At 40.6% G+C, this 25,513-nt stretch overlaps 1 protein-coding gene across 3 annotated transcripts in view; it reads right to left on the minus strand.

Annotated features, from left to right (window-relative positions):
* Nucleotides 1-4,371: 4,371 nt before the first annotated feature.
* Nucleotides 4,372-25,513, minus strand: part of LOC133535474 (protein hinderin-like) — an 83,312-nt gene continuing 62,170 nt past the window's right edge. For 2 of the 3 annotated variants that reach the window (XM_061875338.1, XM_061875339.1), the window contains one exon: nucleotides 11,748-15,232. In XM_061875338.1, the coding sequence (XP_061731322.1) occupies nucleotides 15,016-15,232 (217 nt within the window). In that variant the 3' untranslated portion in view covers nucleotides 11,748-15,015. Of the gene's footprint in view, nucleotides 4,848-4,998; nucleotides 5,154-11,747; nucleotides 15,233-25,513 lie in introns of those variants that run through there. The other variant, XM_061875340.1, reaches the window with a different exon arrangement.

The raw sequence follows: 25,513 nt of genomic DNA on the forward strand, positions 1-25,513 counted from the left end.
ATAACATATTTTCAGTTATTTCACCTTTTTTCGTTACGTACATAACTCCACGTGTTCATTGATAGTTCTGACGTGACAATCTACAATGTAAATAGTCATGAACATAAAGATGAATGAGGAGAAGGTGTGTCCAAACGTTTGGCCTGTACTGTACTGTACATGCGGACACAGTATACAGTATTGCTAGAAGATACATCTGTAAATATTGTCTGAAAATGCATCAAAGCCACGACTGAGTAGCAGGCTTTAAGAAAAATCAGGCTCGAGCGTTTTAAAGAGAAAATGATCTTCGACTCTATTCCAAACATATCTTTTACGCTTGGCACGCGCACACACACACGCACACACATGCACAAACACACACACACACACGCACACAAAAGTTCTGTTTGAAACTTGAACCAAAATGAATGTACCGTATTTCCTTGAATTGCCGCCAGGTATATAGTATGCGCCTGACTAAAATTACTGCCGGGTCAAACTCGTTTTGCAAAATAATTAGCGCATGCTTAGCATTATCGCCGGCTCAGGATTAACACCGGGTCAAACTCGTTTCGCAAAATATTATTTTTATTAGCACATGTCTAGAATTTCCACCGGGTCAAACTCGTCACGTCACGAGTGACACTTCACCTGTCATCATTTTCAAAATGGAGGAGGCTGATTTCAATCCTTTGAAATCGCATAAAGGGAAGAAGATTAAGAGCTATTCAGTAGGATTTAAGGTGCAAGCTATTGAATATGCTAAAAAGAACAGTAAGCAGCTATGTTTTATTAATATACTGTAGCTGCGTGTGTCAAATATGAGTCAATAAATGACTCCCGCCTCCTGGTGGTAGAGGGCGCTAGTGATCCTTCTTGCGACTACTCGGCTGCAGAAGAAGTGACAACAAGCAGCGATCGTTTATTTTTTCCTCTCGCTTGCACTTTTAACATGGAGGATTACATATCTAAAATAAAACAGTTTTCTAAACTGGACTTTCAATCGAAACAGGAGGTAATAAAGGAAGATCTCCATTGAGACAGAGAGACTTTTAAAACTGAAGAAAGATAAGGAAGACTTCTATAAACAAGTTATCGATGCTTTTGATCAGAAGGAGCTGCGCATGGACTTCATTTATAAGTAAAGGCAAGACCATAATAACGTTTTTTTTATTAAATGTGCTTTTCACGATGGAATCCTTACATCACACTCAAATTTTTAAGCGCAGGCGTAAATTTACCGCATGCCTTTGGTAAGGGAGAAGAGGTTTTAAATGAATTAGCGCCCCGGCGGCAATTGAAGGAAATAGGGTATGGCTCCCAACCCTTGCTCTGAGTAAAGTGCATGTAGCGTCCGGGCTGTCACCATGTCACAGGTGTGCCTCCTCACCTGCACAATCTGCCATGAAACACTGTGCTCGCCCCGCCAAAAACACAACGGTTTAAAAGAAATCCACACACACACACTTCTGCAAGCACTATTATGATGTCAAAACTACAAGCAGACGGGTATCATGCATGTCAGCAGGAACCACGGAGAACAGCAACATATTAGTCACCAGATTCACCTTCATTTTCAAAATGTAAAAAAAAAAAAGGGCATTAGCACACCTGCGAGCACACCTGCGTGCACAGCTACTAGCGATCAAGGCTGCAGGCGGGGTAGCGGTGACCAAGTCACAATTAGGACTACTGCCCAGCCTGGACTGGGACTATGATGACCCCTTCAAGTATCGCCATGAAGCATCACCTTGAAAAGATGATGTCATTAATTACCTGTAGACGTACAGTACAGGACACACCTTCTCCTCATTCATCTTTATGTTCACGACTATTTACATTGTAGATCGTCACATCAAAACTATCAATGAACACACGTGGAGTTGAAAAGGGGAAATAACTGAAATCGTGTTTTTCAGAGAATGCCAAGAGTGTGCACAAAAGTAATGAGAGCAACAGGTGGCTATTTTGAAAAAAACTGGAATATAGAGTTTTCCCCGATACCAATATTTTGTACAAAATATATTTCGATACTTTTCTAAATAAAGGGGACCAAGAAAATGTCATTATTGGCTTTATTGTAACAACAAATCTTAGGGTACATTAAACCAGGGGTGTCCAAACTTTTTCCACTGAGGGCCACACTGAAAAAAATCAAAGCAAGCGGGGGACATTTTCATGTTTTTTTTTATTTTTAAAAAGAATACAATGTCTGTATAAAAAATATACATTCAGGCCTCCACTCAGTTATGATCCCGGGGACCCCAAAGGGTTTTGGTCAAAAAAATAATATTAAAAATGTGTCATTATTCAGTATTATTATTTTTATTATTATTCAAGTTTTAAATCTGTCGATCAACATTAGGGGAAAAAAATGGAAAAAACACAAAATATGAAATATTTTTACCCAATAACTTTTGTAGGTGGAATATTTGAGATTATATAATAATTGGAGCCTTAATTTTGGATTTTGATTCATTATTATATTTTGAGCAATGACACTTAAAAAAAAAATCACACTAAAATAATCGGTGATCCAAAAGTGTCCTACTCATTAAAGTGCTAAAAAATACATTTTACTGAAGTTTACTTTTAGCACAATAATCTCGGGATCAACTTCAGATATATCGGTAAATTTTTAAGTTTTATTGTTGTTTATGTTTTTTGTTTGTTTGTTTGTTTCGGCCCTTCTTTAAAAAGAACAGCTCAGTTTCTTATATGGCAAAACACAAAATATGCAACATTTTCCCCCAAAAAATATCTCAAAGTGGAATATTTATTGTGAGGTATTTGAAGCCTTGAATAGGTCAATAATTCAAAATGACATTGATTTTGATTCATTATTATTTTGAAAGAAACAGCCTGCATGGCGGCTTTGTGTTATTAAAACATTGCAACATTTTCTTGTTACATTTCACCTGTTTGTACTTCTATACCACTTTTCATGTTTTTTATTTTTTTCAATTGTATTTTTAAAATGTACAGTAGGGCCGTTAAAGAATGACCTGCGGGCCCCAAATGGCCCCCAGGCCGCACTTTGGACACCCCTGCATCAAACATATACTTGTTTTTGCAATTTAGTCCTTCGAAACCTCTAAAAGCTTAGTGGCCACATGCGTGGACAGCACCTTTTAGCTCTTACTGAATTGGGGCCTTATGGCCGCTTATGTGGACACTTATACTGCCATCTGGTGGTGTCAGAAGAGTACAACATAGAATGGAATTTGGAAAAAAATAGTGTAAAAATAAAAATGAGCATGTTACTAAACATGAAGCACACGTTTGTTACTTATGGACTAAGTCAGTGGTTCTTAACCTGGGTTTCATGGAACCCTAGGGGGGTCGGTGAGTTGGCCTCAGGGGTTCGGCAGAGGTCAAGACACACCCGACTAATCGCGTACATAAAAACTTCTCTGGATACGGCAACAGCAGAAGTCACACTGATTTGCAGGTGTGTCACTTCTTGTGAGTTCATGGTTTTGTTCTTTGAACAAGGTTACGCTTACAGTAAAAAAAACATAGAACTTTGTCTTGAATTTGAAAAAAAATATAACGTTTTATTTTCCCCTAAAGAAGGGTTCGGTGAATGCGCGTATGAAACTGGTGGAGATCGCTGCCTCAAACAAGGCTAAGAACCACTGGACCAAGTACATCACATCCAAAGAGGATTCTTAGTTTTGATTCTAACTAGGGTCCAATAAGCCCCAATAGCAAAGAGAAATGAGAATCAGCACCTCCAAGTCCGAGTCCATGGTTCTCGCCCGGAAAAGGGTGGAGTGCCATCTCCGGGTTGGGGAGGAGACCCTGCCCCAAGTGGAGGAGTTCAAGTACCTAGGGGTCTTGTTCACGAGTGAGGGAAGATTGGATCGTGAGATCGACAGGCGGATCGGTGCGGCGTCTTCAGTAATGCGGACGTTGTACCGATCCGTTGTGGTGAAGAAGGAGCTGAGCCGGAAGGCAAAGCTCTCAATTTACCGGTCGATCTACGTTCCCATCCTCACCTATGGTCATGAGCTTTGGGTCATGACCGAAAGGATAAGATCACGGGTACAAGCGGCCCAAATGAGTTTAGGTCTCTCCCTTAGAGATAGGGTGAGAAGCTCTGCCATCCGGGACAAACTCAAAGTAAAGCCGCTGCTCCTCCACATGGAGAGGAGCCAGATGAGTTGGTTCAGGCATCTGGTCAGGATGCCACCCGAACGCCTCCCTAGGGAGGTGTTTAGGGCACGTCCAACTGGTAGACCCAGGACACGTTGGGAAGACTATGTCTCCCGGCTGGCCTGGGAACGCCTCGGGATCCCCCGGGAAGAGCTGGACGAAGTGGCTGGGGAGAGGGAAGTCTGGGTTTCCCTGCTTAGGCTGCTGCCCCCGTGACCCGACCTCGGATAAGCAGAAGATGATGGATGGATGGATGGATGGAAACAAACAGCTCGGGCTGTTCAATAAAATGTTGAACATACTAGACAAGTTGTCTTTTAGTAGCAAGTAAGTAAACAAAGACTCCTAATTAGTCTGCAGACCTATGCAGTAATATATTGTACCAGTACTTTTTTTGAGGTGGTGTAGTACCGATTGTGATTAAATAGTATCAGGGTACTAGTATACACTCTTGGCATTTTCTCCATGAGCTTGAAGAGGTAGTCACCTGAGCTGGTCTTCACTTCACAGGTGTGCCTTGTCAGGGTTGATTAGTGGAATGTTCTGCTTCATCAGTGGAGTTGGGACCACCAGTTGTGTTGTGAAGGAGGAGGTGTGTCCAAACTGCTGGTCTGTATTCTATCAACAAGTCCACATCTGAGTATGGAAAGAAAACCTGCCTCATAGCCACTAAGGCAGGTGTCATCTAGGACTTGAGAAGGCAATTTCTGGAAGTAGTCACAAATACGGGATGAAAAGGTCAGCAGTTTACTCCTTGAATATTTCTACATGTGATTTCTCTGTAGGGCTATAGAGTACAACACATGGGAAAGGAAAGTTTTCCTTTAAATTGTTCATCACCCCGTGTCCAAGATGTACCTTCAACCTTTGTCCAATCCTTGGACTGCTAAGACCGGACCAGCAAAAACATGTCGGACTTCCGAGGACGCCTGTGCACGGCTTGATGTGCGCTCATAGTCACGTCCGCGCATGGCGTCCAGGAACATGTGGCGAGCCCGCTTTGACTGCAAAAACTAAAGAAAAAGAAGGAGGATGGGGTGGTAAAAATGCCGAGCACGTCATCTTCATTCCACCACAGGTTCAGGCGGAGAAAACGAAACACGTCTAAAAAAAACCACAGCAGAAGTTTGATTATAAATATATATATATATATATACATATATATATATATATATATATATATATATATATAAATGTAAACATAAACCGATGAATATACTGTAAATTGTTTCTTCTTTTTTGCTCCGTTTTCCTCTGTACATAGGTTTGCATATTTTATAGGACTTTTACTTCTATCTACCAGGACTGGATAAAGTACTTTAAATACTCAAAAAAAAAAGAATAAATTATATATATATACATATATAGAAATATATATATATATATATACATGATACTGCTGATAAAAACCAGGTACAAAAAAAAGGTTGCGAGGATACGGTGCAAAATGTAGGACCTGACCGAGGCATTTATCCAGAAAACAGTCAGGGAGACCTCAGTTAGAACTTGGACACACGTCGACCTATTTTCTATAAGAAATCCTTTGAATGGGTTCTGTTCATTTCTCGATTTATTTCCAAGTCACGTCTGAGATGATACGCATGCGTTCACGGCATTATTTTTCTATGAGTTGGTACGTGACCAAAAGAGTTTTTATACGGCCCACCGTGGTGGTCCACCGATGATCCTTGATCCTGTCTCCAGGACCACGCCTTCAGCACTTCTGAAAAAAACCGCTCCTATTGACCAAGTGATGTCAGAAACGGATTTTAATGGCTGGATTATTTATTTGTCAAAGTGTATTTATTTCTTTGTGCTGTTTGAGTTGGAGATCTGAGCTCCTTTATCGCCATTGAGGGGTCTTGCTTCAAAGTGCCATCACATTACCTCTTTGATGTTGGACATCTCCAATTTCCTGTTTGAGAGCAGTGCTACTGTGTTTCCAAGCCTTATGTACATTTCTGTTTATAACTTACTGAAGGGAAAGTAGGTGATTATACTTCTGCAGTATAATGTATATAATGATTATACTCCTGCAGTATAATGTATATAATGATTATACTTCTGCAGTATAATTTATATAATGCTGACGCTCACATCAAATCAGAAATAATCATACAAATGTAAATAGAATGATTCTTCTTGTGGGTTTGTTTGAAAGAGACATTTTATGGGTAATCCCGACTTTAGCGCCCCCTTCTTTCATTCCCTGTACAATCAAACATGTATGAAAACTTTTGCCTTGGAGTCCCAGCAAGCTTCTTCAGTGTAAAGTACTACATTCCTAATTAAACACAAAATTGGGGAGAAAAAAACAATTTGGGTTGTGAAAAGGTTACTCTCCGCCTTCCGTGCTTATGCCTGGTATTGTTGGACGGACTTCTGAGGCCAAATTTATCGAGCTTCTTACAATTGAACTACTAAGAGTTGACTTGTGAGTGAAGAAATTCTTGGCTGAAAGCCGCACTTCAAAGTTACTTATCAAGCGTCTTACACTTTCAGCCAAGAGTAGGACTCAATCTTAAGTGTCTGAATGTCGACATTAATATTACTTAAGTGTCTGAATGTCGACATTACTATTACTTAAGTGTCGGAATGTCGACATTACTATTACTTAAGTGTCTGAATGTCGACATTAATATTACTTAAGTGTCTGAATGTCGACATTAATATTACTTAAGTGTCTGAATGACAACATTACTATTACTTAAGTGTCTGAATGTCGACATTACTATTACTTAAGTGTCGGAATGTCGACATTACTATTACTTAAGTGTCTGAATGTCGACATTACTATTACTTAAGTGTCTGAATGTCGACATTACTATTACTTAAGTGTCTGAATGTCGACATTAATATTACTTAAGTGTCTGAATGTCGACATTACTATTACTTAAGTGTCTGAATGACGACATTGCTATTACTTAAGTCTCTGAATGTCGACATTGCTATTACTTAAGTGTCTGAATGACGACATTACTATTACTTAAGTGTCTGAATGACGACATTACTATTACTTAAGTCTCTGAATGTCGACATTGCTATTACTTAAGTGTCTGAATGACGACATTACTATTACTTAAGTGTCTGAATGACGACATTACTATTACTTAAGTGTCTGAATGTCGACATTACTATTACTTAAGTGTCTGAATGACGACATTACTATTACTTAAGTGTCTGAATGTCGACATTACTATTACTTAAGTGTCTGAATGACGACATTACTATTACTTAAGTGTCTGAATGTCGACATTATTATTACTTAAGTGTCTGAATGACGACATTACTATTACTTAAGTCTCTGAATGTCGACATTACTATTACTTAAGTGTCTGAATGACGACATTACTATTAAGTGTCTGAATGTCGACATTACTATTACTTAAGTGTCTGAATGTCGACATTACTATTACTTAAGTGTCTGAATGTCGACATTACTATTACTTGAGTTTCTGAATGTCGACATTACTATTACTTAAGTGTCTGAATGTCGACATTACTATTACTTAAGTCTCTGAATGTCGACATTACTTTTACTTAAGTGTATGAATGTCGACATTACTATTACTTAAGTGTCTGAATGTCGACATTACTATTACTTAAGTGTCTGAATGTCGACATTACTATTACTTAAGTGTCTGAATGACGACATTACTATTACTTAAGTGTCTGAATGTCGACATTACTATTACTTAAGTGTCTGAATGTCGAAATTACTATTACTTAAGTGTCTGAATGAAGAAAATTACTATTACTTAAGTGTCTGAATGTCGACATTACTATTACTTAAGTGTCTGAATGTCGACATTACTATTACTTAAGTGTCTGAATGTCGACATTACTATTACTTAAGTGTCTGAATGTCGACATTACTATTACTTAAGTGTCTGAATGTCGACATTACTTTTACTTAAGTGTCTGAATGTCGACATTACTATTAAGTGTCTAAATGTCGACATTACTATTACTTAAGTGTCTGAATGTCGACATTACTATTACTTAAGTGTCTGAATGACGACATTACTGTTACTTAAGTCTCTGAATGTCGACATTACTATTACTTAAGTGTCTGAATGACGACATTACTGTTACTTAAGTGTCTGAATGTCGACATTACTATTACTTAAGTGTCTGAATGTCGACATTACTATTACTTAAGTGTCTGAATGACGACATTACTATTACTTAAGTGTCTGAATGACGACATTACTATTACTTAAGTGTCTGAATGTCGACATTACTATTACTTAAGTGTCTGAATGTCGGCATTACTATTACTTAAGTGTCTGAATGTCGACATTACTATTACTTAAGTGTCTGAATGTCGACATTACTATTACTTAAGTGTCTGAATGACGACATTACTATTACTTAAGTGTCTGAATGTCGGCATTACTATTACTTAAGTGTCTGAATGTCGACATTACTATTACTTAAGTGTCTGAATGTCGACATTACTATTACTTAAGTGTCTGAATGACGACATTACTATTACTTAAGTGTCTGAATGACAACATTACTATTACTTAAGTCTCTGAATGACGACATTACTATTACTTAAGTGTCTGAATGACGACATTACTATTACTTAAGTCTCTGAATGTCGACATTACTATTACTTAAGTGTCTGAATGACGACATTACTATTACTTAAGTGTCTGAATGTCGACATTACTATTACTTAAGTGTCTGAATGTCGACATTACTATTACTTAAGTGTCTGAATGACGACATTACTATTACTTAAGTGTCTGAATGTCGACATTACTTTTACTTAAGTGTCTGAATGTCGACATTACTATTACTTAAGTGTCTGAATGACGACATTACTATTACTTAAGTGTCTGAATGACGACATTACTATTACTTAAGTGTCTGAATGACGACATTACTATTACTTAAGTCTCTGAATGACGACATTACTATTACTTAAGTGTCTGAATGACAACATTACTATTACTTAAGTCACTGAATGTCGACATTACTATTACTTAAGTGTCTGAATGACGACATTACTATTACTTAAGTGTCTGAATGTCGACATTACTATTACTTAAGTGTCTGAATGACGACATTACTATTACTTAAGTGTCTGAATGTCGACATTACTATTACTTAAGTGTCTGAATGTCGACATTACTATTACTTAAGTGTCTGAATGACGACATTACTATTACTTAAGTCTCTGAATGTCGACATTACTATGTGCCGTAAACGGAATTTTAGCTGACGTCATTTCTGTTTGCATAGAAATGACCAATCACGGAAGGGAATCCCTTGTCTAAGAATAAAGAAATATCTTTGAAATATTTCAGTGGACAATGGAGTGTATATTTTGACAATAAACTACAAAATAATACAAAACAATGAATCAAAAATAAATGTTTCCTTTTCTTTCCAATTCATTAATTAGGCCACTTTATGTGTGATGTTGCTGATGAGATGACGCCTCTTATTAAATCTGTGACAAAAATAATACCCGCTCTGTCTAAACCGGGGGTCTCCAAAGTGCGTCCCAGGGGCCATTTGTGGCCCGCCACACATTCTGGAAATACTATTGCAAAAATAAACAAGGACACTAAAAATATTGGAATGAGGTGAAATCTAACTAGAAAAAGTTGCCATGCAGGTTGTTTTTTTATCTTATTTTGTCTTTATTTTACCTTGTAAAAAAACATCTTTGCCTTGAATTGATTAACGTGGACCCTGATTTATACAAATTGATAAACTTATTTAAGCGTTACCATTTAGTGGTCAATTGTACAGAATATTAAATTAGATTAGATTAGATAGTACTTTATTCATTCCGTCAGGCGAGTTCCTTCAGGAAAATTACAATTTTCAGCACATATGTATTGTATGAATATGTACTGTAATGTGCAATCTACTAATTACAAGTTTCAATCAATCGATTATTTATTTGGTATTTTTTGCCATTACTCAAAACAAATAATGATGACAAAAAAAATCCATGTTATAATGAATTAGTTTCAAAGCTCCAATTAGTTTAAAAATGTCACTTTAAAATGTTTTATGTGGTAAATATTGAATATATTGTGTAGTTGCCATATAAAAACAAAGTTTTCTTTGACAAAAGAGCATAAAACAAGCAAGATAATAGTTCAAATGTATAATCGACAGATATATCTGAAGTTGATTTCGTAACTTAAGTGTTGAAAGTTAAAAAAAAAAACGAATAAAAATGTATCACTTTAAGAGTGGGGCACCTTTTTGTATTTTATTCATCTTTTCACTGAGATTACTCAAAAATAATAAAGAATTCAAATCAATGGTGTCCTGCATTATTGATCTTTTAGGGCTCCAATTACTAAATACTGCATATTTCAGTTTTACTATTAAAAAAACAAAGATGTTTTTGACAGAAAAGCCATAAAACCTTTTTTTTTTTTTTAAGTTGATATAGAGATTTACTGTAAGTGTTGAATAGAAAATAATAATAAAAATTTGACTTATTTTGAATATTTCAATAAAAGTTTGGACACCCCTGGTCTAAACGACAGCGTTTGATCTGCTGCTCGTCGTCCAACAAAGCCGGGACATCCTTCTTCTCCCTGGACGTTGGCGCAGGTCTCTCTGGCCTCAGTGCTGGCAACTCCTAACCACTTCCGAAGGTCTCTTAAGAGTAGGAGTGATTCTTACACTTCAAAAAGTTGATAAACAGCTTTTATTCTTAAGTTTGAGAGTAGGACTAAATTTGGCAAATTCTCAGGACTTGAGTGTAAGATGCTTGATAAATACGACCCCTGGTCTTGTTCCCCTGAGAGCAAAAGTCAATATCTGCACTAATCATCTATCTGAACTGCTGTCATTTTATGTGCCGGGTTTAAAAACTAAGTGAGTTTATTTGGGGGGGGGGAAAGGACTCGACCGTGACGTCATGTTTGGAAAAGAGGTCATGGAAAATGTATTTCTCCTATTTGTGCACACGCCCAGGGTGGGGAGATGAATGTTGCATAATCCAGCTTTGCCAGGTTCCTGAAGAACTGCAGCTTCTGATTGGCCAGTGCGCTTTAGGCTCCTGTCCCCGACTTTCAGAACTGCACCATTCTCTTCTTCTCCTGACTCCTTTTTTGTCATTTTCAAATGAATGATGCGTCTCAGCTTAGGCCAATAATAAAGCACAGTCTAGAAGAAAGTGTCCTGTGTGCTGTCTTCAATGTTGGGATTCGAACTAGCGCTCATTGCTCGGATGGATCCTTCAGACTTTCTACTGTGCATGTTCCTGCTAATAGATTGGATTTATATAGCCACTTTTCCGGAGACCCACACGCTTTCCACAGAAAGCTCAGTTAGTCCACATTGACACAATGGTGGTTGTAAGGTCGTCTCCATACCAATACTGTATTTTGGTAGCGGTACCAAAGTGTATTGCGATACTTTTCTAAATAAAGAAGACCAAACAAAATGGCATGATGGGCTTTATTTCAACAAAAAATATGTTTCTTATTGTCATTTAGTCCGTAAATAAAATAGTCAACTTGTCTTTTAGTCGTAAGTAAACAAACAAAGACAACATAGTAACATTTTGTGTCATTTATACACCTATTATTTTGTACACATTATTAAGGACAAGCGGTAGAAAATTGATTATTAATCTGTTCATTTATTTTCTCTTTCAACATGTTCTATCTGTCAAACTCAAATACAGAGCGGGCCAACATTTTAAAGTCAACAAAGCCGCGGGCCCAGGTTGAACAACTTAACCTTTTAAGAGGGACACAAACAAGTTTTGCATTGAATATTGAACGAGCAAAGCTTGTATAGTGACATGCAAAATCGATTGTCAAATATTGTAGCATCCCGGAAGAGTTAGTGCTGCGAGGGATCCTGGGTATTTGTTCTGTTGGGTTACGGTGCGGATGTTCTCCCTAAATGTGGTTGTCATTCTTGTTTGGTGTGGGTTCCCAGTGTGGCGCATATTTGTAACAGTGTTAAAAGTTGTTTATACGGCCACCCTCAGTGTGACCTGTATGGTGGTTGACAAAGTATGACTTGCATTCACTTGTGCGTGTGTAAAGTCCGCATATAGTAAGTGACTGTGCCGACACAATGTTTGTATGGAGAAAAAGCGGACGGGACGACAGGTTGTAGAGGACATTACTGTTACTTAAGTGTCTGAATGTCGACATTACTATTACTTAAGTGTCTGAATGTCGACATTACTATTACTTAAGTGTCTGAATGTCGACATTACTATTACTTAAGTGTCTGAATGTCGACATTACTATTACTTAAGTGTCTGAATGTCGACATTACTATTACTTAAGTGTCTGAATGTCGACATTACTATTACTTAAGTGTCTGAATGTCGACATTACTATTACTTAAGTGTCTGAATGACGACATTACTATTACTTAAGTGTCTGAATGTCGACATTACTATTACTTAAGTGTCTGAATGTCGACATTACTATTACTTAAGTGTCTGAATGTCGACATTACTATTACTTAAGTGTCTGAATGTCGACATTACTATTACTTAAGTGTCTGAATGTCGACATTACTATTACTTAAGTGTCTGAATGTCGACATTACTATTACTTAAGTGTCTGAATGACGACATTACTATTACTTAAGTGTCTGAATGTCGACATTACTATTACTTAAGTGTCTGAATGACGACATTACTATTACTTAAGTCTCTGAATGTCGACATTACTATTACTTAAGTGTCTGAATGACGACATTACTATTACTTAAGTTGAATGCAGTCCCCAATGATGTTTGGGTTGAAATCGAGAGAAATTCGGGAGAATGGTTGCCCCGGGTGATTTTCAGCAAGGGCACTGAAATTCGGGAGTCTCCCGGGAAAATCGGGAGGGTTGGTAAGTATGAATATTAGCAGTGAATGCGGTGTTATAATACCGGCAGGCCAGCTCTAATGTTAATTTGATATTGCCTCAAGGGCCAAATTAAATTACACGGTGGGCCAAATTTGGCCCGCGGACCAGTGTTTGACACCCATGATCTACACTTCTGTTCAAATGTAATAATCACTTATTCTTTTCTTCCTTGATACTTCACATTAGTTTTGGATGATACCACACATTTAGGTATCGATCTGATACCAAGTAGTTACAGGATGATACATTGGTCATATTCTAAGTCAGGGGTCAGCAACCCGCGGCTCTTTGACAACTCTGATGTGGCTCAGCTGCACAATCGCCGACCCCCCAGATTGTTGCGGGGAGATTCCGGAATTCAATGCCTCTCCCGGACATCACCCGGAGTCAACCTTCTCCAAGTTTCACTTGGACTACAATATTAAGGGCGTGCCGTGATGATATTACTCTTAACGTCCTCTTGAACGTCATCACGCCCGCCATTCACGGAATGCTATGTGCACACTGAGGGTGCCTGTTTAAACAACTTTAACACTCTTACTAATATGCGCCACACTGTGAACCCACACCAAACAAGAATGACAAACACATTTAGGGAGAACATCCTCACCCTAACACAACAGAACAAATACCCAGAACCCCATGCATCCATAACTCTTCCGGGCTACATTATACACCCCCCTACCACCAAATCCCCACGCCCTCTCCGTGCGTCAGTTCAGGTGGGCAGGGTTGGGGGAGGCGAGGTTTGGTGGTAGCGGGGGTGTATAATGTAGCCCGGAAGAGTTAAGGATGCATTGGATTCTGGGTATTTGTTGTGTTGTGTTTATGTTGTGTTACAGTGCGGATGTTCTCCCGAAACGTGTTTGTCATTCTTGTTTGGTGTGGGTTCACAGTGTGGCGCAAACTAGTAACAGTGTTAAAGTTCTTTATATCACAACTCTCAGTGTAACCTGTATGGCTGTTGAGCAAGTATGCCTTGCAGTCACTTTCGTGTGTTGACAGAAGCCGCATAATACATAAGACCAACCGGCACGCAAATAGCATGGTGTAAAAGCGATGAAGGCACTGCCATCACCGCACGCCCTCAACATTAATGTCCGGGTACAAATCGGAGAACGTGGCTCCGGTAGATCCCTGGGAGAAGCATTTAAATCCGTAAACCTTCCAGAAAAATCGATGGGGTCGACAAATATGCAGCCGAGCCACATCAGAGTGACTAAAGAGCCGCATGCAGCTCCAGAGCCACGGGTTGCCGACCCCTGTCCTACGGTGTGTAGTACCTCCTCCTGCAGGGATAAAATACTTGTAAGAAACTTACAATATATGTCACCACGGAGGCCAGCATTAGTGATTTAGAAGGAGCTAAAACACTGCAGACTGCAGATGGACATTAGCCGCTAGCTAACTAGCCATGTGTTAAAGCAGCTCTTCTTGAGGGTGTTTCAGTGTTATTACTTCAACTTTATCTTTACTTTTTACACCAAAATGCGTCCATTCTCCCTTTTCAGTCTACACACTGTGTCTGTTCAAAGTACTCTGTGTGTGTGCGCTGCCGAACATGCTCCTCTGCTCGTAAAACCAGCAATGTCATGACGTGATGCCAGTAAAAAAAAAAACGGTACTTTTCAAACAGAGTATAGTACCGTTTTTTGATTCATTAGTACCGCTATACTATACAAGTACCGGTACCCCGTACAACCCTAGGTGGTTGTAAGCTCCATTTATAGCCACAGCTGCCACCAAACATTCATACACCAGTGACAAGGTGGGTGAAGTGTCTTGCCCACAGACAACAGCGACTGGGATAGAGGATCCACTATGTTAGGGTCAAAGGTGAGCTGCAGCCTAACCCAGCTGACATGTGGTCACACCACCAATTCTCTAAAAAGGTTTATTTGTATTCAAAATATAACAAAGGTTCAATCAAAAATGCATGAATTCATTAAGAAAGTCTAGATACTGTATATGAAAAAATGTATTAAAAATACATGAAAATGTATATTTGTCAGCAAATAAAGAAAATATCCTCCAATATTTGACTTTCTTCCAAGTCCTGTTGGCGACTCAGAGGATGAGGCCTCGGAGCTCTGAAGACTGATTTGAGGGTGGTGAGGGCCGGTCCACGTTGTGATGATCTGGCCCTTCGGGACGACAGTTTGCATTGTCCATGTGCCGAGACCGGACTAAAGAGGTCCAATAACTCAACTAAAGAAAAGTCCGACCTGAAAGACAAATGAATGATTCTGTTTGACTCGTTTCTTTCTGCAAAGACATCTCATCTCACCTTGTAAACATCAATAAGAGAAAACCGAATCACACGATTGCTTGGTCCCATTCGCAACAGCTGCTAAAACCACTGACTGACGCACTAAATTAGTCTGATTTCTCAAATAGTTTTTTGTATTTTCACATCTTCATATGAAGTCCCAGCGAGACAGAGACAGACAGACAGTCAGACAGACCGACCAACAGACAGACAGACCGACAGACAGATAGTATCGAATCCTTCAGGAGAGTTCCCTCTGGAAAAATGTACCTCGCCATGGTACTGGAGTGGGCATAGGAGTTTGCTTAACCAGTCCACATGTATTTTGTGGATTTGGAAAAGGTCTTCAATCGTGTCCCTCGCGGTGTCCTGTGGTGGGTGCGCCAGAAGTACGGGATCTAGGGTCCTTTGCTAGGCGCCACACGGTCCCTGTCCAAGCGGAGCAGGAGTCTGGTTCGCATTGCCGGTAATAAGTCCGATTTGTTCCCAGTGGACGTTGGACTTCACCACGGCACCAGTCTTGTTATCTTTATGGACAGAATATCTAGGTGTGGAGGCTTTTTGCAGATGATGTGGTCCTGTTCTCTTCATCGGACTGGGACCTTCAGCGTTCACTGGGGCGGTTTGTAGCCAATGTGAAGCTGCTGAAATGAGGATCAGCTCCTCCAAATCTGAGGTCATGGTTCTCAGTCGAAAAAGGGTGGACTGCACCCCTCGGGTCGGGGGTGAAGTTCTGCCTCAAGTGGAGGAGTTCAAGTATCTCAGGGTCTTGTTTACGAGTGAGGGAAGAATAGAACGCGAGATTGACAGACGGATTGTTGCGGAGTCTGCAGTGGTGAAAGCGAAGCTCTCGATTTACAGGTCGGTCTACGTTCCTACCCTCACCCGTGGTTATGAACTTTGGGTAATGACCGAAAGGACAAGGTCTCGAATACAAATGGCAGAAAGGAGTTCCCTCTGCAGGATGTATGGGATCACCCTCAGAGATAGGGTGAGGAGCTTGGTCATCCGGGAGAGACTTAGAGTAGACCCGCTGATCCTTCACGTCAGGAGGAGCCAGCTGAGATCTACTACAGATGCCTCCCTAGTGAGGTGCTTTGGGCATGCCGAGCCAGGAAGACACCTAAGGGCAGACCGAGGATAAGTTGGAGGGATTTTGTCTCACAACTGGCCTGGGGACGCCTCAGTATCCCCCCTGTAGAACTAAAGGTGTGGCCGAGGACAGGGAAGTCTGAGCAGCTGTCCCTGCGACCCGGACTCCTATAATCGGCGGAAAAATGGATGGATAGATGAATGTATCGCTTTTCCAGTTGACCTAAGACGTCACACCAAAACAAGACATATTTGAGGATCCTTCCAAGACAAACGTTCTTGTTGTACCTGATATCCGCTGCAACATTGTCACAGATTACAAATATCACGCCTCTGATGGCCACGCTGATGGTAAATAACAGACAGCGTCAAAAATTGGCCTTAGATTGTGCCACAAACATGACGCTCCTACCAAGAAGGTCTCGGAATGGCTGGATTGGATGTGGGTCCGAAGCAAAGACTGGTGGGAGAGAGTTGTATTGATAAGAGTTTTCGGACGGAGAATGGAAAGTTCAACCGATAAACTCTGTGGGTTGATGGAAGGAGTTTTGAGTCGGAAGGAAAAGACTGTTGGTCCGTGTCCCGATAGCACTTTAAAAATGAGGGTTGCTATTGTTCTGTACAAGTTGTGTGGAATACAGAGTTATTGCAAACTAGTTTGGAGAGGACAAAAACAGCATTAGGAGGTTTGTGTATTGTGTACGTAGCCGCTTCTCTTCCATCCCACTGGTTTTTGTTCGGCAGTCCGAATGAAGCCGAGAATTCTGAGTTTCCTTAGCTACCTTTTTAAATAAATCTGGGGTTTTTTCTTGTTCTTTTAATTTGCAGAGTAAATAAAGTCTAGTCTTCATTTCAGTTGTTGCCAATGTTTTTAATAAACGGGATCCGCCTCCGGGTTTAATCCCATGTGTTGATGCTGGTGTACGCGCCACACTCGAGAGATATGGTTTTTAATCGCATAATCCAGGCGTGTTAATCCGACTTTTCAAAAAACAAACATGATCAGATTAAGGTGTTTCTGAGGGTTGCAGAATGCTTCTTTTCAGCCAAATTATTTGAGAAGTCAGACTAATTTGCTAAATCAGAACACATTGTATATTTGCTAGAACTCACTGACTGTTCCTTATTCAACATATTGTGTTAAAGTGTGGAATTGTGCCTGCAAAACATTTATATCCAATCTTCTTTTTGTGGAAGAGAGCCGTAAGAATCATTCATGGAAATGCATAAAGAGAACCCACAAACCCAATATTCAAACATCCATCCATCCATCCATCCATCCATCCATCATCTTCCGCTTATCCGAGGTCGGGTCGCGGGGGCAACAGCCTAAGCAGGGAAACCCAGACTTCCCTCTCCCCAGCCACTTCGTCTAGCTCTTCCCGGGGGATCCCGAGGCGTTCCCAGGCCAGCCGGGAGACATAGTCTTCCCAACGTGTCCTGGGTCTTCCCCGTGGCCTCCTACCGGTTGGACGTGCCCTAAACACCTCCCTAGGGAGGCGTTCGGGTGGCATCCTGACCAGATGCCCGAACCACCTCATCTGGCTCCTCTCCATGTGAAGGAGCAGCGGCTTTACTTTGAGTTCCTCCCGGATGGCAGAGCTTCTCACCCTATCTCTAAGGGAGAGCCCCGCCACACGGCGGAGGAAACTCATTTGGGCCGCTTGTACCCGTGATCTTATCCTTTCGGTCATGACCCAAAGCTCATGACCATAGGTGAGGATGGGAACGTAGATCGACCGGTAAATTGAGAGCTTTGCCTTCCGGCTCAGCTCCTTCTTCACCACAACGGATCGGTACAACGTCCGCATTACTGAAGACGCCGCACCGATCCGCCTGTCGATCTCACGATCCACTCTTCCCCCACTCGTGAACAAGACTCCTAGGTACTTGAACTCCTCCACTTGGGGCAGGGTCTCATCTCCAACCCGGAGATGGCACTCCACCCTTTTCCGGGCGAGAACCATGGTTCAAATTTATTGAAATGTAATTAATTGGTAGAAAATGCTATCATAAGAATCACGTACAAAGCACATACAAAAATTATACCCAAAAAAATTCTAAATAGCTTTGTTAAGAGAAAGTAATTAAATAACTTAAAGGGAACTTAAATCTTTATTTCATTTAGTTTTAGAACATCCACAATGGAAAGAAGCATTTCAATCAGGGGTGTTAGTTTATGCAACAAACAATGTAAAACTTTCTGTATTCAAACAAAAATGTAAAATTCAAATGATGAAAAGATATGATTTGGAGTAAATTATTGTTTTCATGTTCAAATTTTGAATTGAACAACAGTTAGGGGTTAGTGCGTCTGCCTCACAATACGAAGGTCCTGCAGTCCTGGGTTCAAATCCAGGCTCGGGATCTTTCTGTGTGGAGTTTGCATGTTCTCCCCGTGACTGCGTGGGTTCCCTCCGGGTACTCCGGCTTCCTCCCACTTCCAAAGACATGCACCTGGGGATAGGTTGATTGGCAACACTAAATTGGCCCTAGTGTGTGAATGTGAGTGTGAATGTTGTCTGTCTATCTGTGTTGGCCATGCGATGAGATGGCGACTTGTCCAGGGTGTACCCCGCCTTCCGCCCGATTGTAGCTGAGATAGGCGCCAGCGCCCCCCGCGACCCCGAAAGGGAATAAGCGGTAGAAAATGGATGGATGGATGGATGGATAAACAGTGTGGATATTATAAGTGTATACTTTCTTCAATCATGATTTTTTTTTTTTTTAAATATAATGATTGTTTTTTTTGGTTTGATCTTTACACCTACTCAGTGGTCCTCAAATGGGGGTATGAGTACCCCTGGGGGTACTTGAAGGTATGCCAAGGGGTACGTGAGATTTTTAAAAAATATTTTAAAAAATAGCAAAAACCCTTTATAAATACATTTATTGAATAATACTTCAACAAAATATGAATTTAAGACCATAAACTGTGAAAAAAAATGCAACAATGCAATATTCAGTGTTGACAGCTAGATTTTTTGTGGACATGTTCCATAAATATTGATGTTAAAGATTTCTTTTGTTGTGAAGAAATGTTTAGAAGTAAGTTGATGAATCCAGATGGATCTCTATTACAATCCCTAAAGAGGGCACTTTAAGTTGATGATTACTTCTATGTGGAGAAATCTGCATTTACCATTGAATCACTTCTTTGTTTTTTCAACAAGTTTTTAGTTATTTTTATCTTTTTTTTCCAAATAGTTCAAGAAAGACCTCTACAAATGAGCAATATTTTGCACTGTTATACAATTTAATAAATCAGAAACTGATGACATAGTGCTGTATTTTACTTCTGTATCTCTTTTTTTCAACCAAAAATGCTTTGCTCCGATTAGGGCAGGGGTCGGGATCCTTTTTGGACATGAAAGCCAAATATTTCAAAATGTCTTTCTGTGGGAGCCATATAATATTTTTTAACACTGAATACAACTAAATGCATGCATTTTTAATTAATAAAATTTTTAGAGTACAATAAGTCTCTTATTATTTTTAAAAACATTTTTATTCTGAAGCTAACCAATAATAAATAAAATACTTCTTACCAATAAGGCGACTTCTTGAACAGGTGCGGTAGAAAATGGATGGATGGATTAAAATGCAGGAAAATGTTTTATATTTGGAACATTATTTTTAACACTGTGATTACCAGCAAAATTATTCATAATTTATTGTGTTAAGCAATGTCAGCAAAGATTTATCAGAGAGCCAGATGCAGTCATCAAAAGAGCCACATCTGGCTCGAGAGCCATAGGTTCCCTACCCCTGGATTAGGGGGTACTTGAATTAAAAAAATGTTCACAGGGGGTACATCACTGAAAAAAGGTTGAGAACCAATGGCCTAGTGCAGGGGTCGGGAACCTTTTTGGCTGAGAGAGCCAAAAAGCCAAATATTTTAAAATATATTTCCGTAAGAGCCATATAATATATTTTTTTAACACTGAACACAACTAAACACGTGCATTTTTAAGTAAGACCAACATTTCTAGAGTATAAAAGGTCTCTTATTCTTTGTAATACAATTGTTATTCTGAAGCTAACTGTGGAGGGGGTGTGGCCTGCGGGCCTGCAGCAACAGGTGCGTGGATGGCCAACCTGGGCCTTGTTATCTAATCACCTGTCGCTCTGTTATAAGCAGCAGCCAGGAGGAGAGACGGGGTTGGGGCTGGAAATACTATTGCTGGAAAGCAACTGAGAGACTTATTGAAAAATAAAACAATATTGTAACCCTGAAACAGGCTCTCATGTCGGTGCTTGGTGGTCTGAAGAACCCCCAGGAGGGCAAGCCCCACACTAACCAATAATAAATAAATAACTTCTTACCATTAACGCAACTTCTTGAACAGGTGCGGTAGAAACGGATGGATGGATTAAGAATGCATGAGAATGTTTTATATTTTGAACATTATTTTTAACACTGTGATTACAAGTGGAATTATTCCTTACTTATCGTGTTAAGCAACGTCAGCTCAGATTTATCAGAGCCAGATGCAGTCTTCAAAAGAGCCACATCTGGCTCTAGAGCCATAGGTTCCCTACCCCTGGCCTAGTGGTTAGATTGTCCGCCCTGAGATGGGTAGGTTGTGGGTTCAAACCCTGGCCGAGTCATACCAAAGACTATAATGGGACCCATTACCTCCCTGCTTGGTACTCGGCATCAAGGGTTGGACTTGGGGGTTAAATCACCAAAAATGATGATTTGGGAGCTGCTCACTGCTCCCCTCACCTCCCAGGGGGTGAACAAGGGGGATGGGTCAAATGCAGAGGACACATTTCACCACACTTAGAGTGTGTGTGACAATCATTGCTCCTTTAACTTTATGAATGGAAAGAAAAACAAATGGACATGTAGTGCATGGAAATAGTTTCATGTAAGCGTGAGAGAGGAAGAAAAGCAGTCTTCTTTGTCTGCAGCAGAAAGGAAGGACTGCGCAGTGAAATAAATAAAGCAAAAGCAAGGAGATTAGGCTAATAGAGATGCAATCCCTCAGTCTGTCTGGCTTGTTCAATTATTCAGTACACACACTGCGAGCACGGCCATTCCAAATACAAAACATGAATTCTTCCAAGCATGCTTGGCTGAAGTTTCGAACATAATTCTCTGCTAGTTTGAAGCCGCATCCATTTGCATCACATGCAGCGCTGCACGCCGCCGCCCCCGTGGGAGCACTTGTTGATGGTGGCGAGTACATCCCACTCACGCTTGTCTTCTCTCAAACATGCCGACGGGCCTTCGTGGAGGCCCTTTTGCTAACTTGGCTGAAAAGTTGGCGATTGTAAGAATGTTGGGAGTATCGGGCGAGAACGAGACTGAGGAGAATAGAAGCCAAGAGAGGGAAGTTTAGCTTCTCTCATTTGTTTTTTCTTCCTGTCAACAGTAGGAGGAGAGAGAGCAAAAATGAGAATAAGTGGCCAGCAGAGAGAGGGAGATGGAGAGATGGCAAGCGAGGGCAGCTTTGAGAATAGAAGGCAGTGAGGGACCGTGGGGGAGGGACTTTGGCGAGGTTCCGTCTCGCCAAATGTGAACATTTGCATTTTTATTTGTTGATTTATTTAACGGACAGGCCTCTCAAACAGCCATCCATCAACAAACGACATGCTGGTAATGAATAATGCATCACTTAACGGCGGGCACAATCTATAACGAGGGGTGGGGAGAGTGGGCGGGGTACAGTCTGGGGGGGGGGGGGGGAGTAAAGAATGCCCATTTCAAAGGGCCTTGTCTGGGCAACAGAGACTTTGTGGGGTTACAGTTTGAGGTGCAGCCAGACTGAGGGACTTCCAGTAAATCTCAGTCACTGCAACATGCATTCACAATAGAAAGTCAGGAACAAAATATGCACTTGCGCTCATTTTGTGGGCAAAGACAGATATCAGTGCTTACACCCAGGGTGTCTCAACCTTTGGCCCTGGGGCCCGCATCAGGGGGGCTCAGGAGGTAAGTAGAATAAGGGTTGGGAAGCACCGGTTTTCATCCAGGATGTCTCCGTACATCTTAGTCTAGTCAGGTAGGAGACCGAGAACTGGATGGTCACTCTAAGTCCGTGGTTCTTAACCTTTTTTCAGGGTCAACATTTTTTTAATTCAAGTACCCCCTATTCAGAGCAAAGCATTTTTGGTTGAAAAAAAGAGATAAAGAAGTAAAATACAGCACTATGTCATCACTTTCTGATTTATTAAATTGTATAACAGTGCAAAATATTGCTCATTTGTAGTGGTCTTTCTTCAACTATTTGGAAAAATAGATATAAAATTACTGCGATGAGCTGGCGACTTGTCCGGGGTGTACCCCGCCTTCCGCCCAATTGTAGCTGAAATGGGCACCAGCGACCCCAAAGGGAATAAGCGGTAGAAAATGGATGGATGGATGGATATAAAATTAACTAAAATCTTGTCGAAAATAAACAAGTGATTCAATTATCAATCAATCAATCAATGTTTACTTATATAGCCCTAAATCACTAGTGTCTCAAAGGGCTGCACAAACCACTACGACATCCTCGGTAGGCCCACATAAGGGCAAGGAAAACTCACACCCAGTGGGACATCGGTGACAATGATGACTATGAGAACATGATACTGTGATACTGATGACTATGAGAACATATGAGAACATGATACTGTGAAAGATCAATCCATAATGGATCCAACACAGTCGCGAGAGTCCAGTCCAAAGCGGATCCAACACAGCAGCGAGAGTCCCGTTCACAGCGGAGCCAGTAGGAAACCATCCCAAGCGGAGGCTGATAAGCAGCGCAGAGATGTCCCCATATAAAGATTTCTACACATAGAAGTAATCAACTTAAAGTGTGTAGTGAAGCATGTTTAGCTAGTCCTCGTCCTGCAGTGATAATGATACTTGTAAGGAACTTACTTTGTCGCCATAGAGCGAGGATTAGTGATTTAGAAGTAGCTAATACACTGCAGACGATGTTAGATGTTAGTGAAGTGAAGTGAATTATATTTATATAGCGCTTTACATAGTGACACCCAATGTCTAAGTTACATTTAAAGCAGTGTGGGTGGCACTGGGAGCAGGTGGGTAAAGTGTCTTGCCCAAGGACACAACGGCAGTGACTAGGATGACACAAGCAGGAATCGAACCTGCAACCCTCAAGTTGCTGGCACGGCCACTCTACCAACCGAGCTATGCCGCCCTAGCCTATGGCTAGCTAGTTAGCTGCTAACTAGTTAGCTAGTTAGCTGCTAACTAGCTAGCCATGTGTTAAAGCATATCTTCCTGAGGGTGTTTCAGTGTTATAACTGCACCTTTATCTTGACTTTTTACAGCAAAATGTGACCACTCCCTTTTCCGTCTACACACTGTGTCTGCTTGTAAGTACTCTGACCACACGCTATCATGCCTGTGGAAAAAAAAAGTGTGAAGTGAATTATATTTATATAGCGCTTTTTCTCCAGTGACTCAATATTAAATTTTTTGTTTTACATTTAAACCAGTGTGGGTGGCACTGGGAGCAGGGGGGTACAGTGTCTTGCCCAAGGACACAAAAAAAGGGGGGTACTTTTTAGAGGCGGTATAGTGCCGAATATTAATAATTAGAATTGCGGTATATTGTACAACCCTAGTGTGGAGTTTTGTGGACAAAAATTAATTGATTCCATTTTGGAATAAGGCTGTAATGTAACAAAATGTGGAAAAAGTGCTGTGAATACTTTCCGGATGCACTGTGCATGAGTTCAACTCTTTTTTTTATTATTCTTCAAGTGCAACTTTACAGTTTTCCTCCTATTTAGTTTGTCCCTATAACTCGGGGGTCGGCAACCCGCTGCTCTGGAGCTTTTTCAAAAATGTGTGAAAATGGAAAAAGATGAAGGGAAAAAAAATATATATATTTTTTTAATATGGTTTGTATTAATACTCCATCCATCCATTTTCTACCGCTTATTCCCTTTCGGGGTCGCGGGGGGCGCTGGCGCCTATCTCAGCTACAATTGGGCAGAAGGCAGGGTACACCCTGGACAAGTCGCCACCTCATCGCAGGGCCAACACAGATAGACAGACAACATTCACACTCACATTCACACACTAAGGCCAATTTAGTGTTGCCAATCAACCTATCCCCAGGTGCATGTCTTTGGAAGTGGGAGGAAGCCGGAGTACCCGGAGGGAACCCACGCATTCACGTTATATTAAACATGCTTCACTGATTCGAGTGTTTGGCGAGCGCCATTTTGTCCTACTAATTTTGGCGGTCCTTGAACTCACCGTAGTTTGTTTACATGTATAACTTTCTCCGACTTTCTAGGACGTGCTTCTTTTTTTGTCTCATTTTGTCAACCAAACTTTCACCGTTGTGCGTGAATGCACAAAGGTGAGTTTTGTTGATGTTATTGACTTGTGTGGAGTAATAATCGGGCATATTTGGTCCCTGCATGACTGCAAGCTAATCGATGCTAACATGCTATTTAGATCAATCAATCAATGTTTATTTATATAGCCCCAAATCACAAATGTCTCAAAGGACTGCACAAATCATTACGACTACAACATCCTCGGAAGAACCCACAAAAGGGCAAGGAAAACTCACACCCAGTGGGCAGGGAGATCAGTGGTCCCCAACCTTTTTGTATCCGCGGACCGGTCAACGCTTAATAATTTGTCCCACGGCCGGGAGGGGGGATGGGGGGGGGGTGTCCTTTTTTTTTCTTCTTTGTCATGAAAAAGGTACGTTTTTGTCATGAAAAAGGGAGGTTTTTGTGCTTGGTGCACTAATTGTAAGTGTATATTGTGTTTTTTATGTAGATTTAATAAATAAATTAAAAAAAATATATATATATATATATTTTTTTTTTTTTTCTTTTTAAATAAAATTAATAAAAAATTCTTCTGCGGCCCGGTACCAATCGGGCCACGGCCCCCGGTGGTTGGGGACCACTGATTTAGGCTAGCTATATGTACACATTGCATCATTATGTCTCATTTGTTGCTATATTTCAGCTCATTTAGTTTCCTTTAAGTCCTCTTATTTCAATTTATATCTCATGACACACTATCTGTATGTAATATGGATTTTAAATTTGTATTGCGGCCCCAGACAGATTTGTTTTTGTATTTTTGGTCCAATATGGCTCTTTCAACATTTTGGCTTGCCGACCCCTGCTATAACTCATCTGCATGTCT

The sequence above is a fragment of the Nerophis ophidion genome, linkage group LG16 (genome assembly GCF_033978795.1).
Source record: "Nerophis ophidion isolate RoL-2023_Sa linkage group LG16, RoL_Noph_v1.0, whole genome shotgun sequence".
Lineage (NCBI taxonomy): Eukaryota > Metazoa > Chordata > Actinopteri > Syngnathiformes > Syngnathidae > Nerophis > Nerophis ophidion.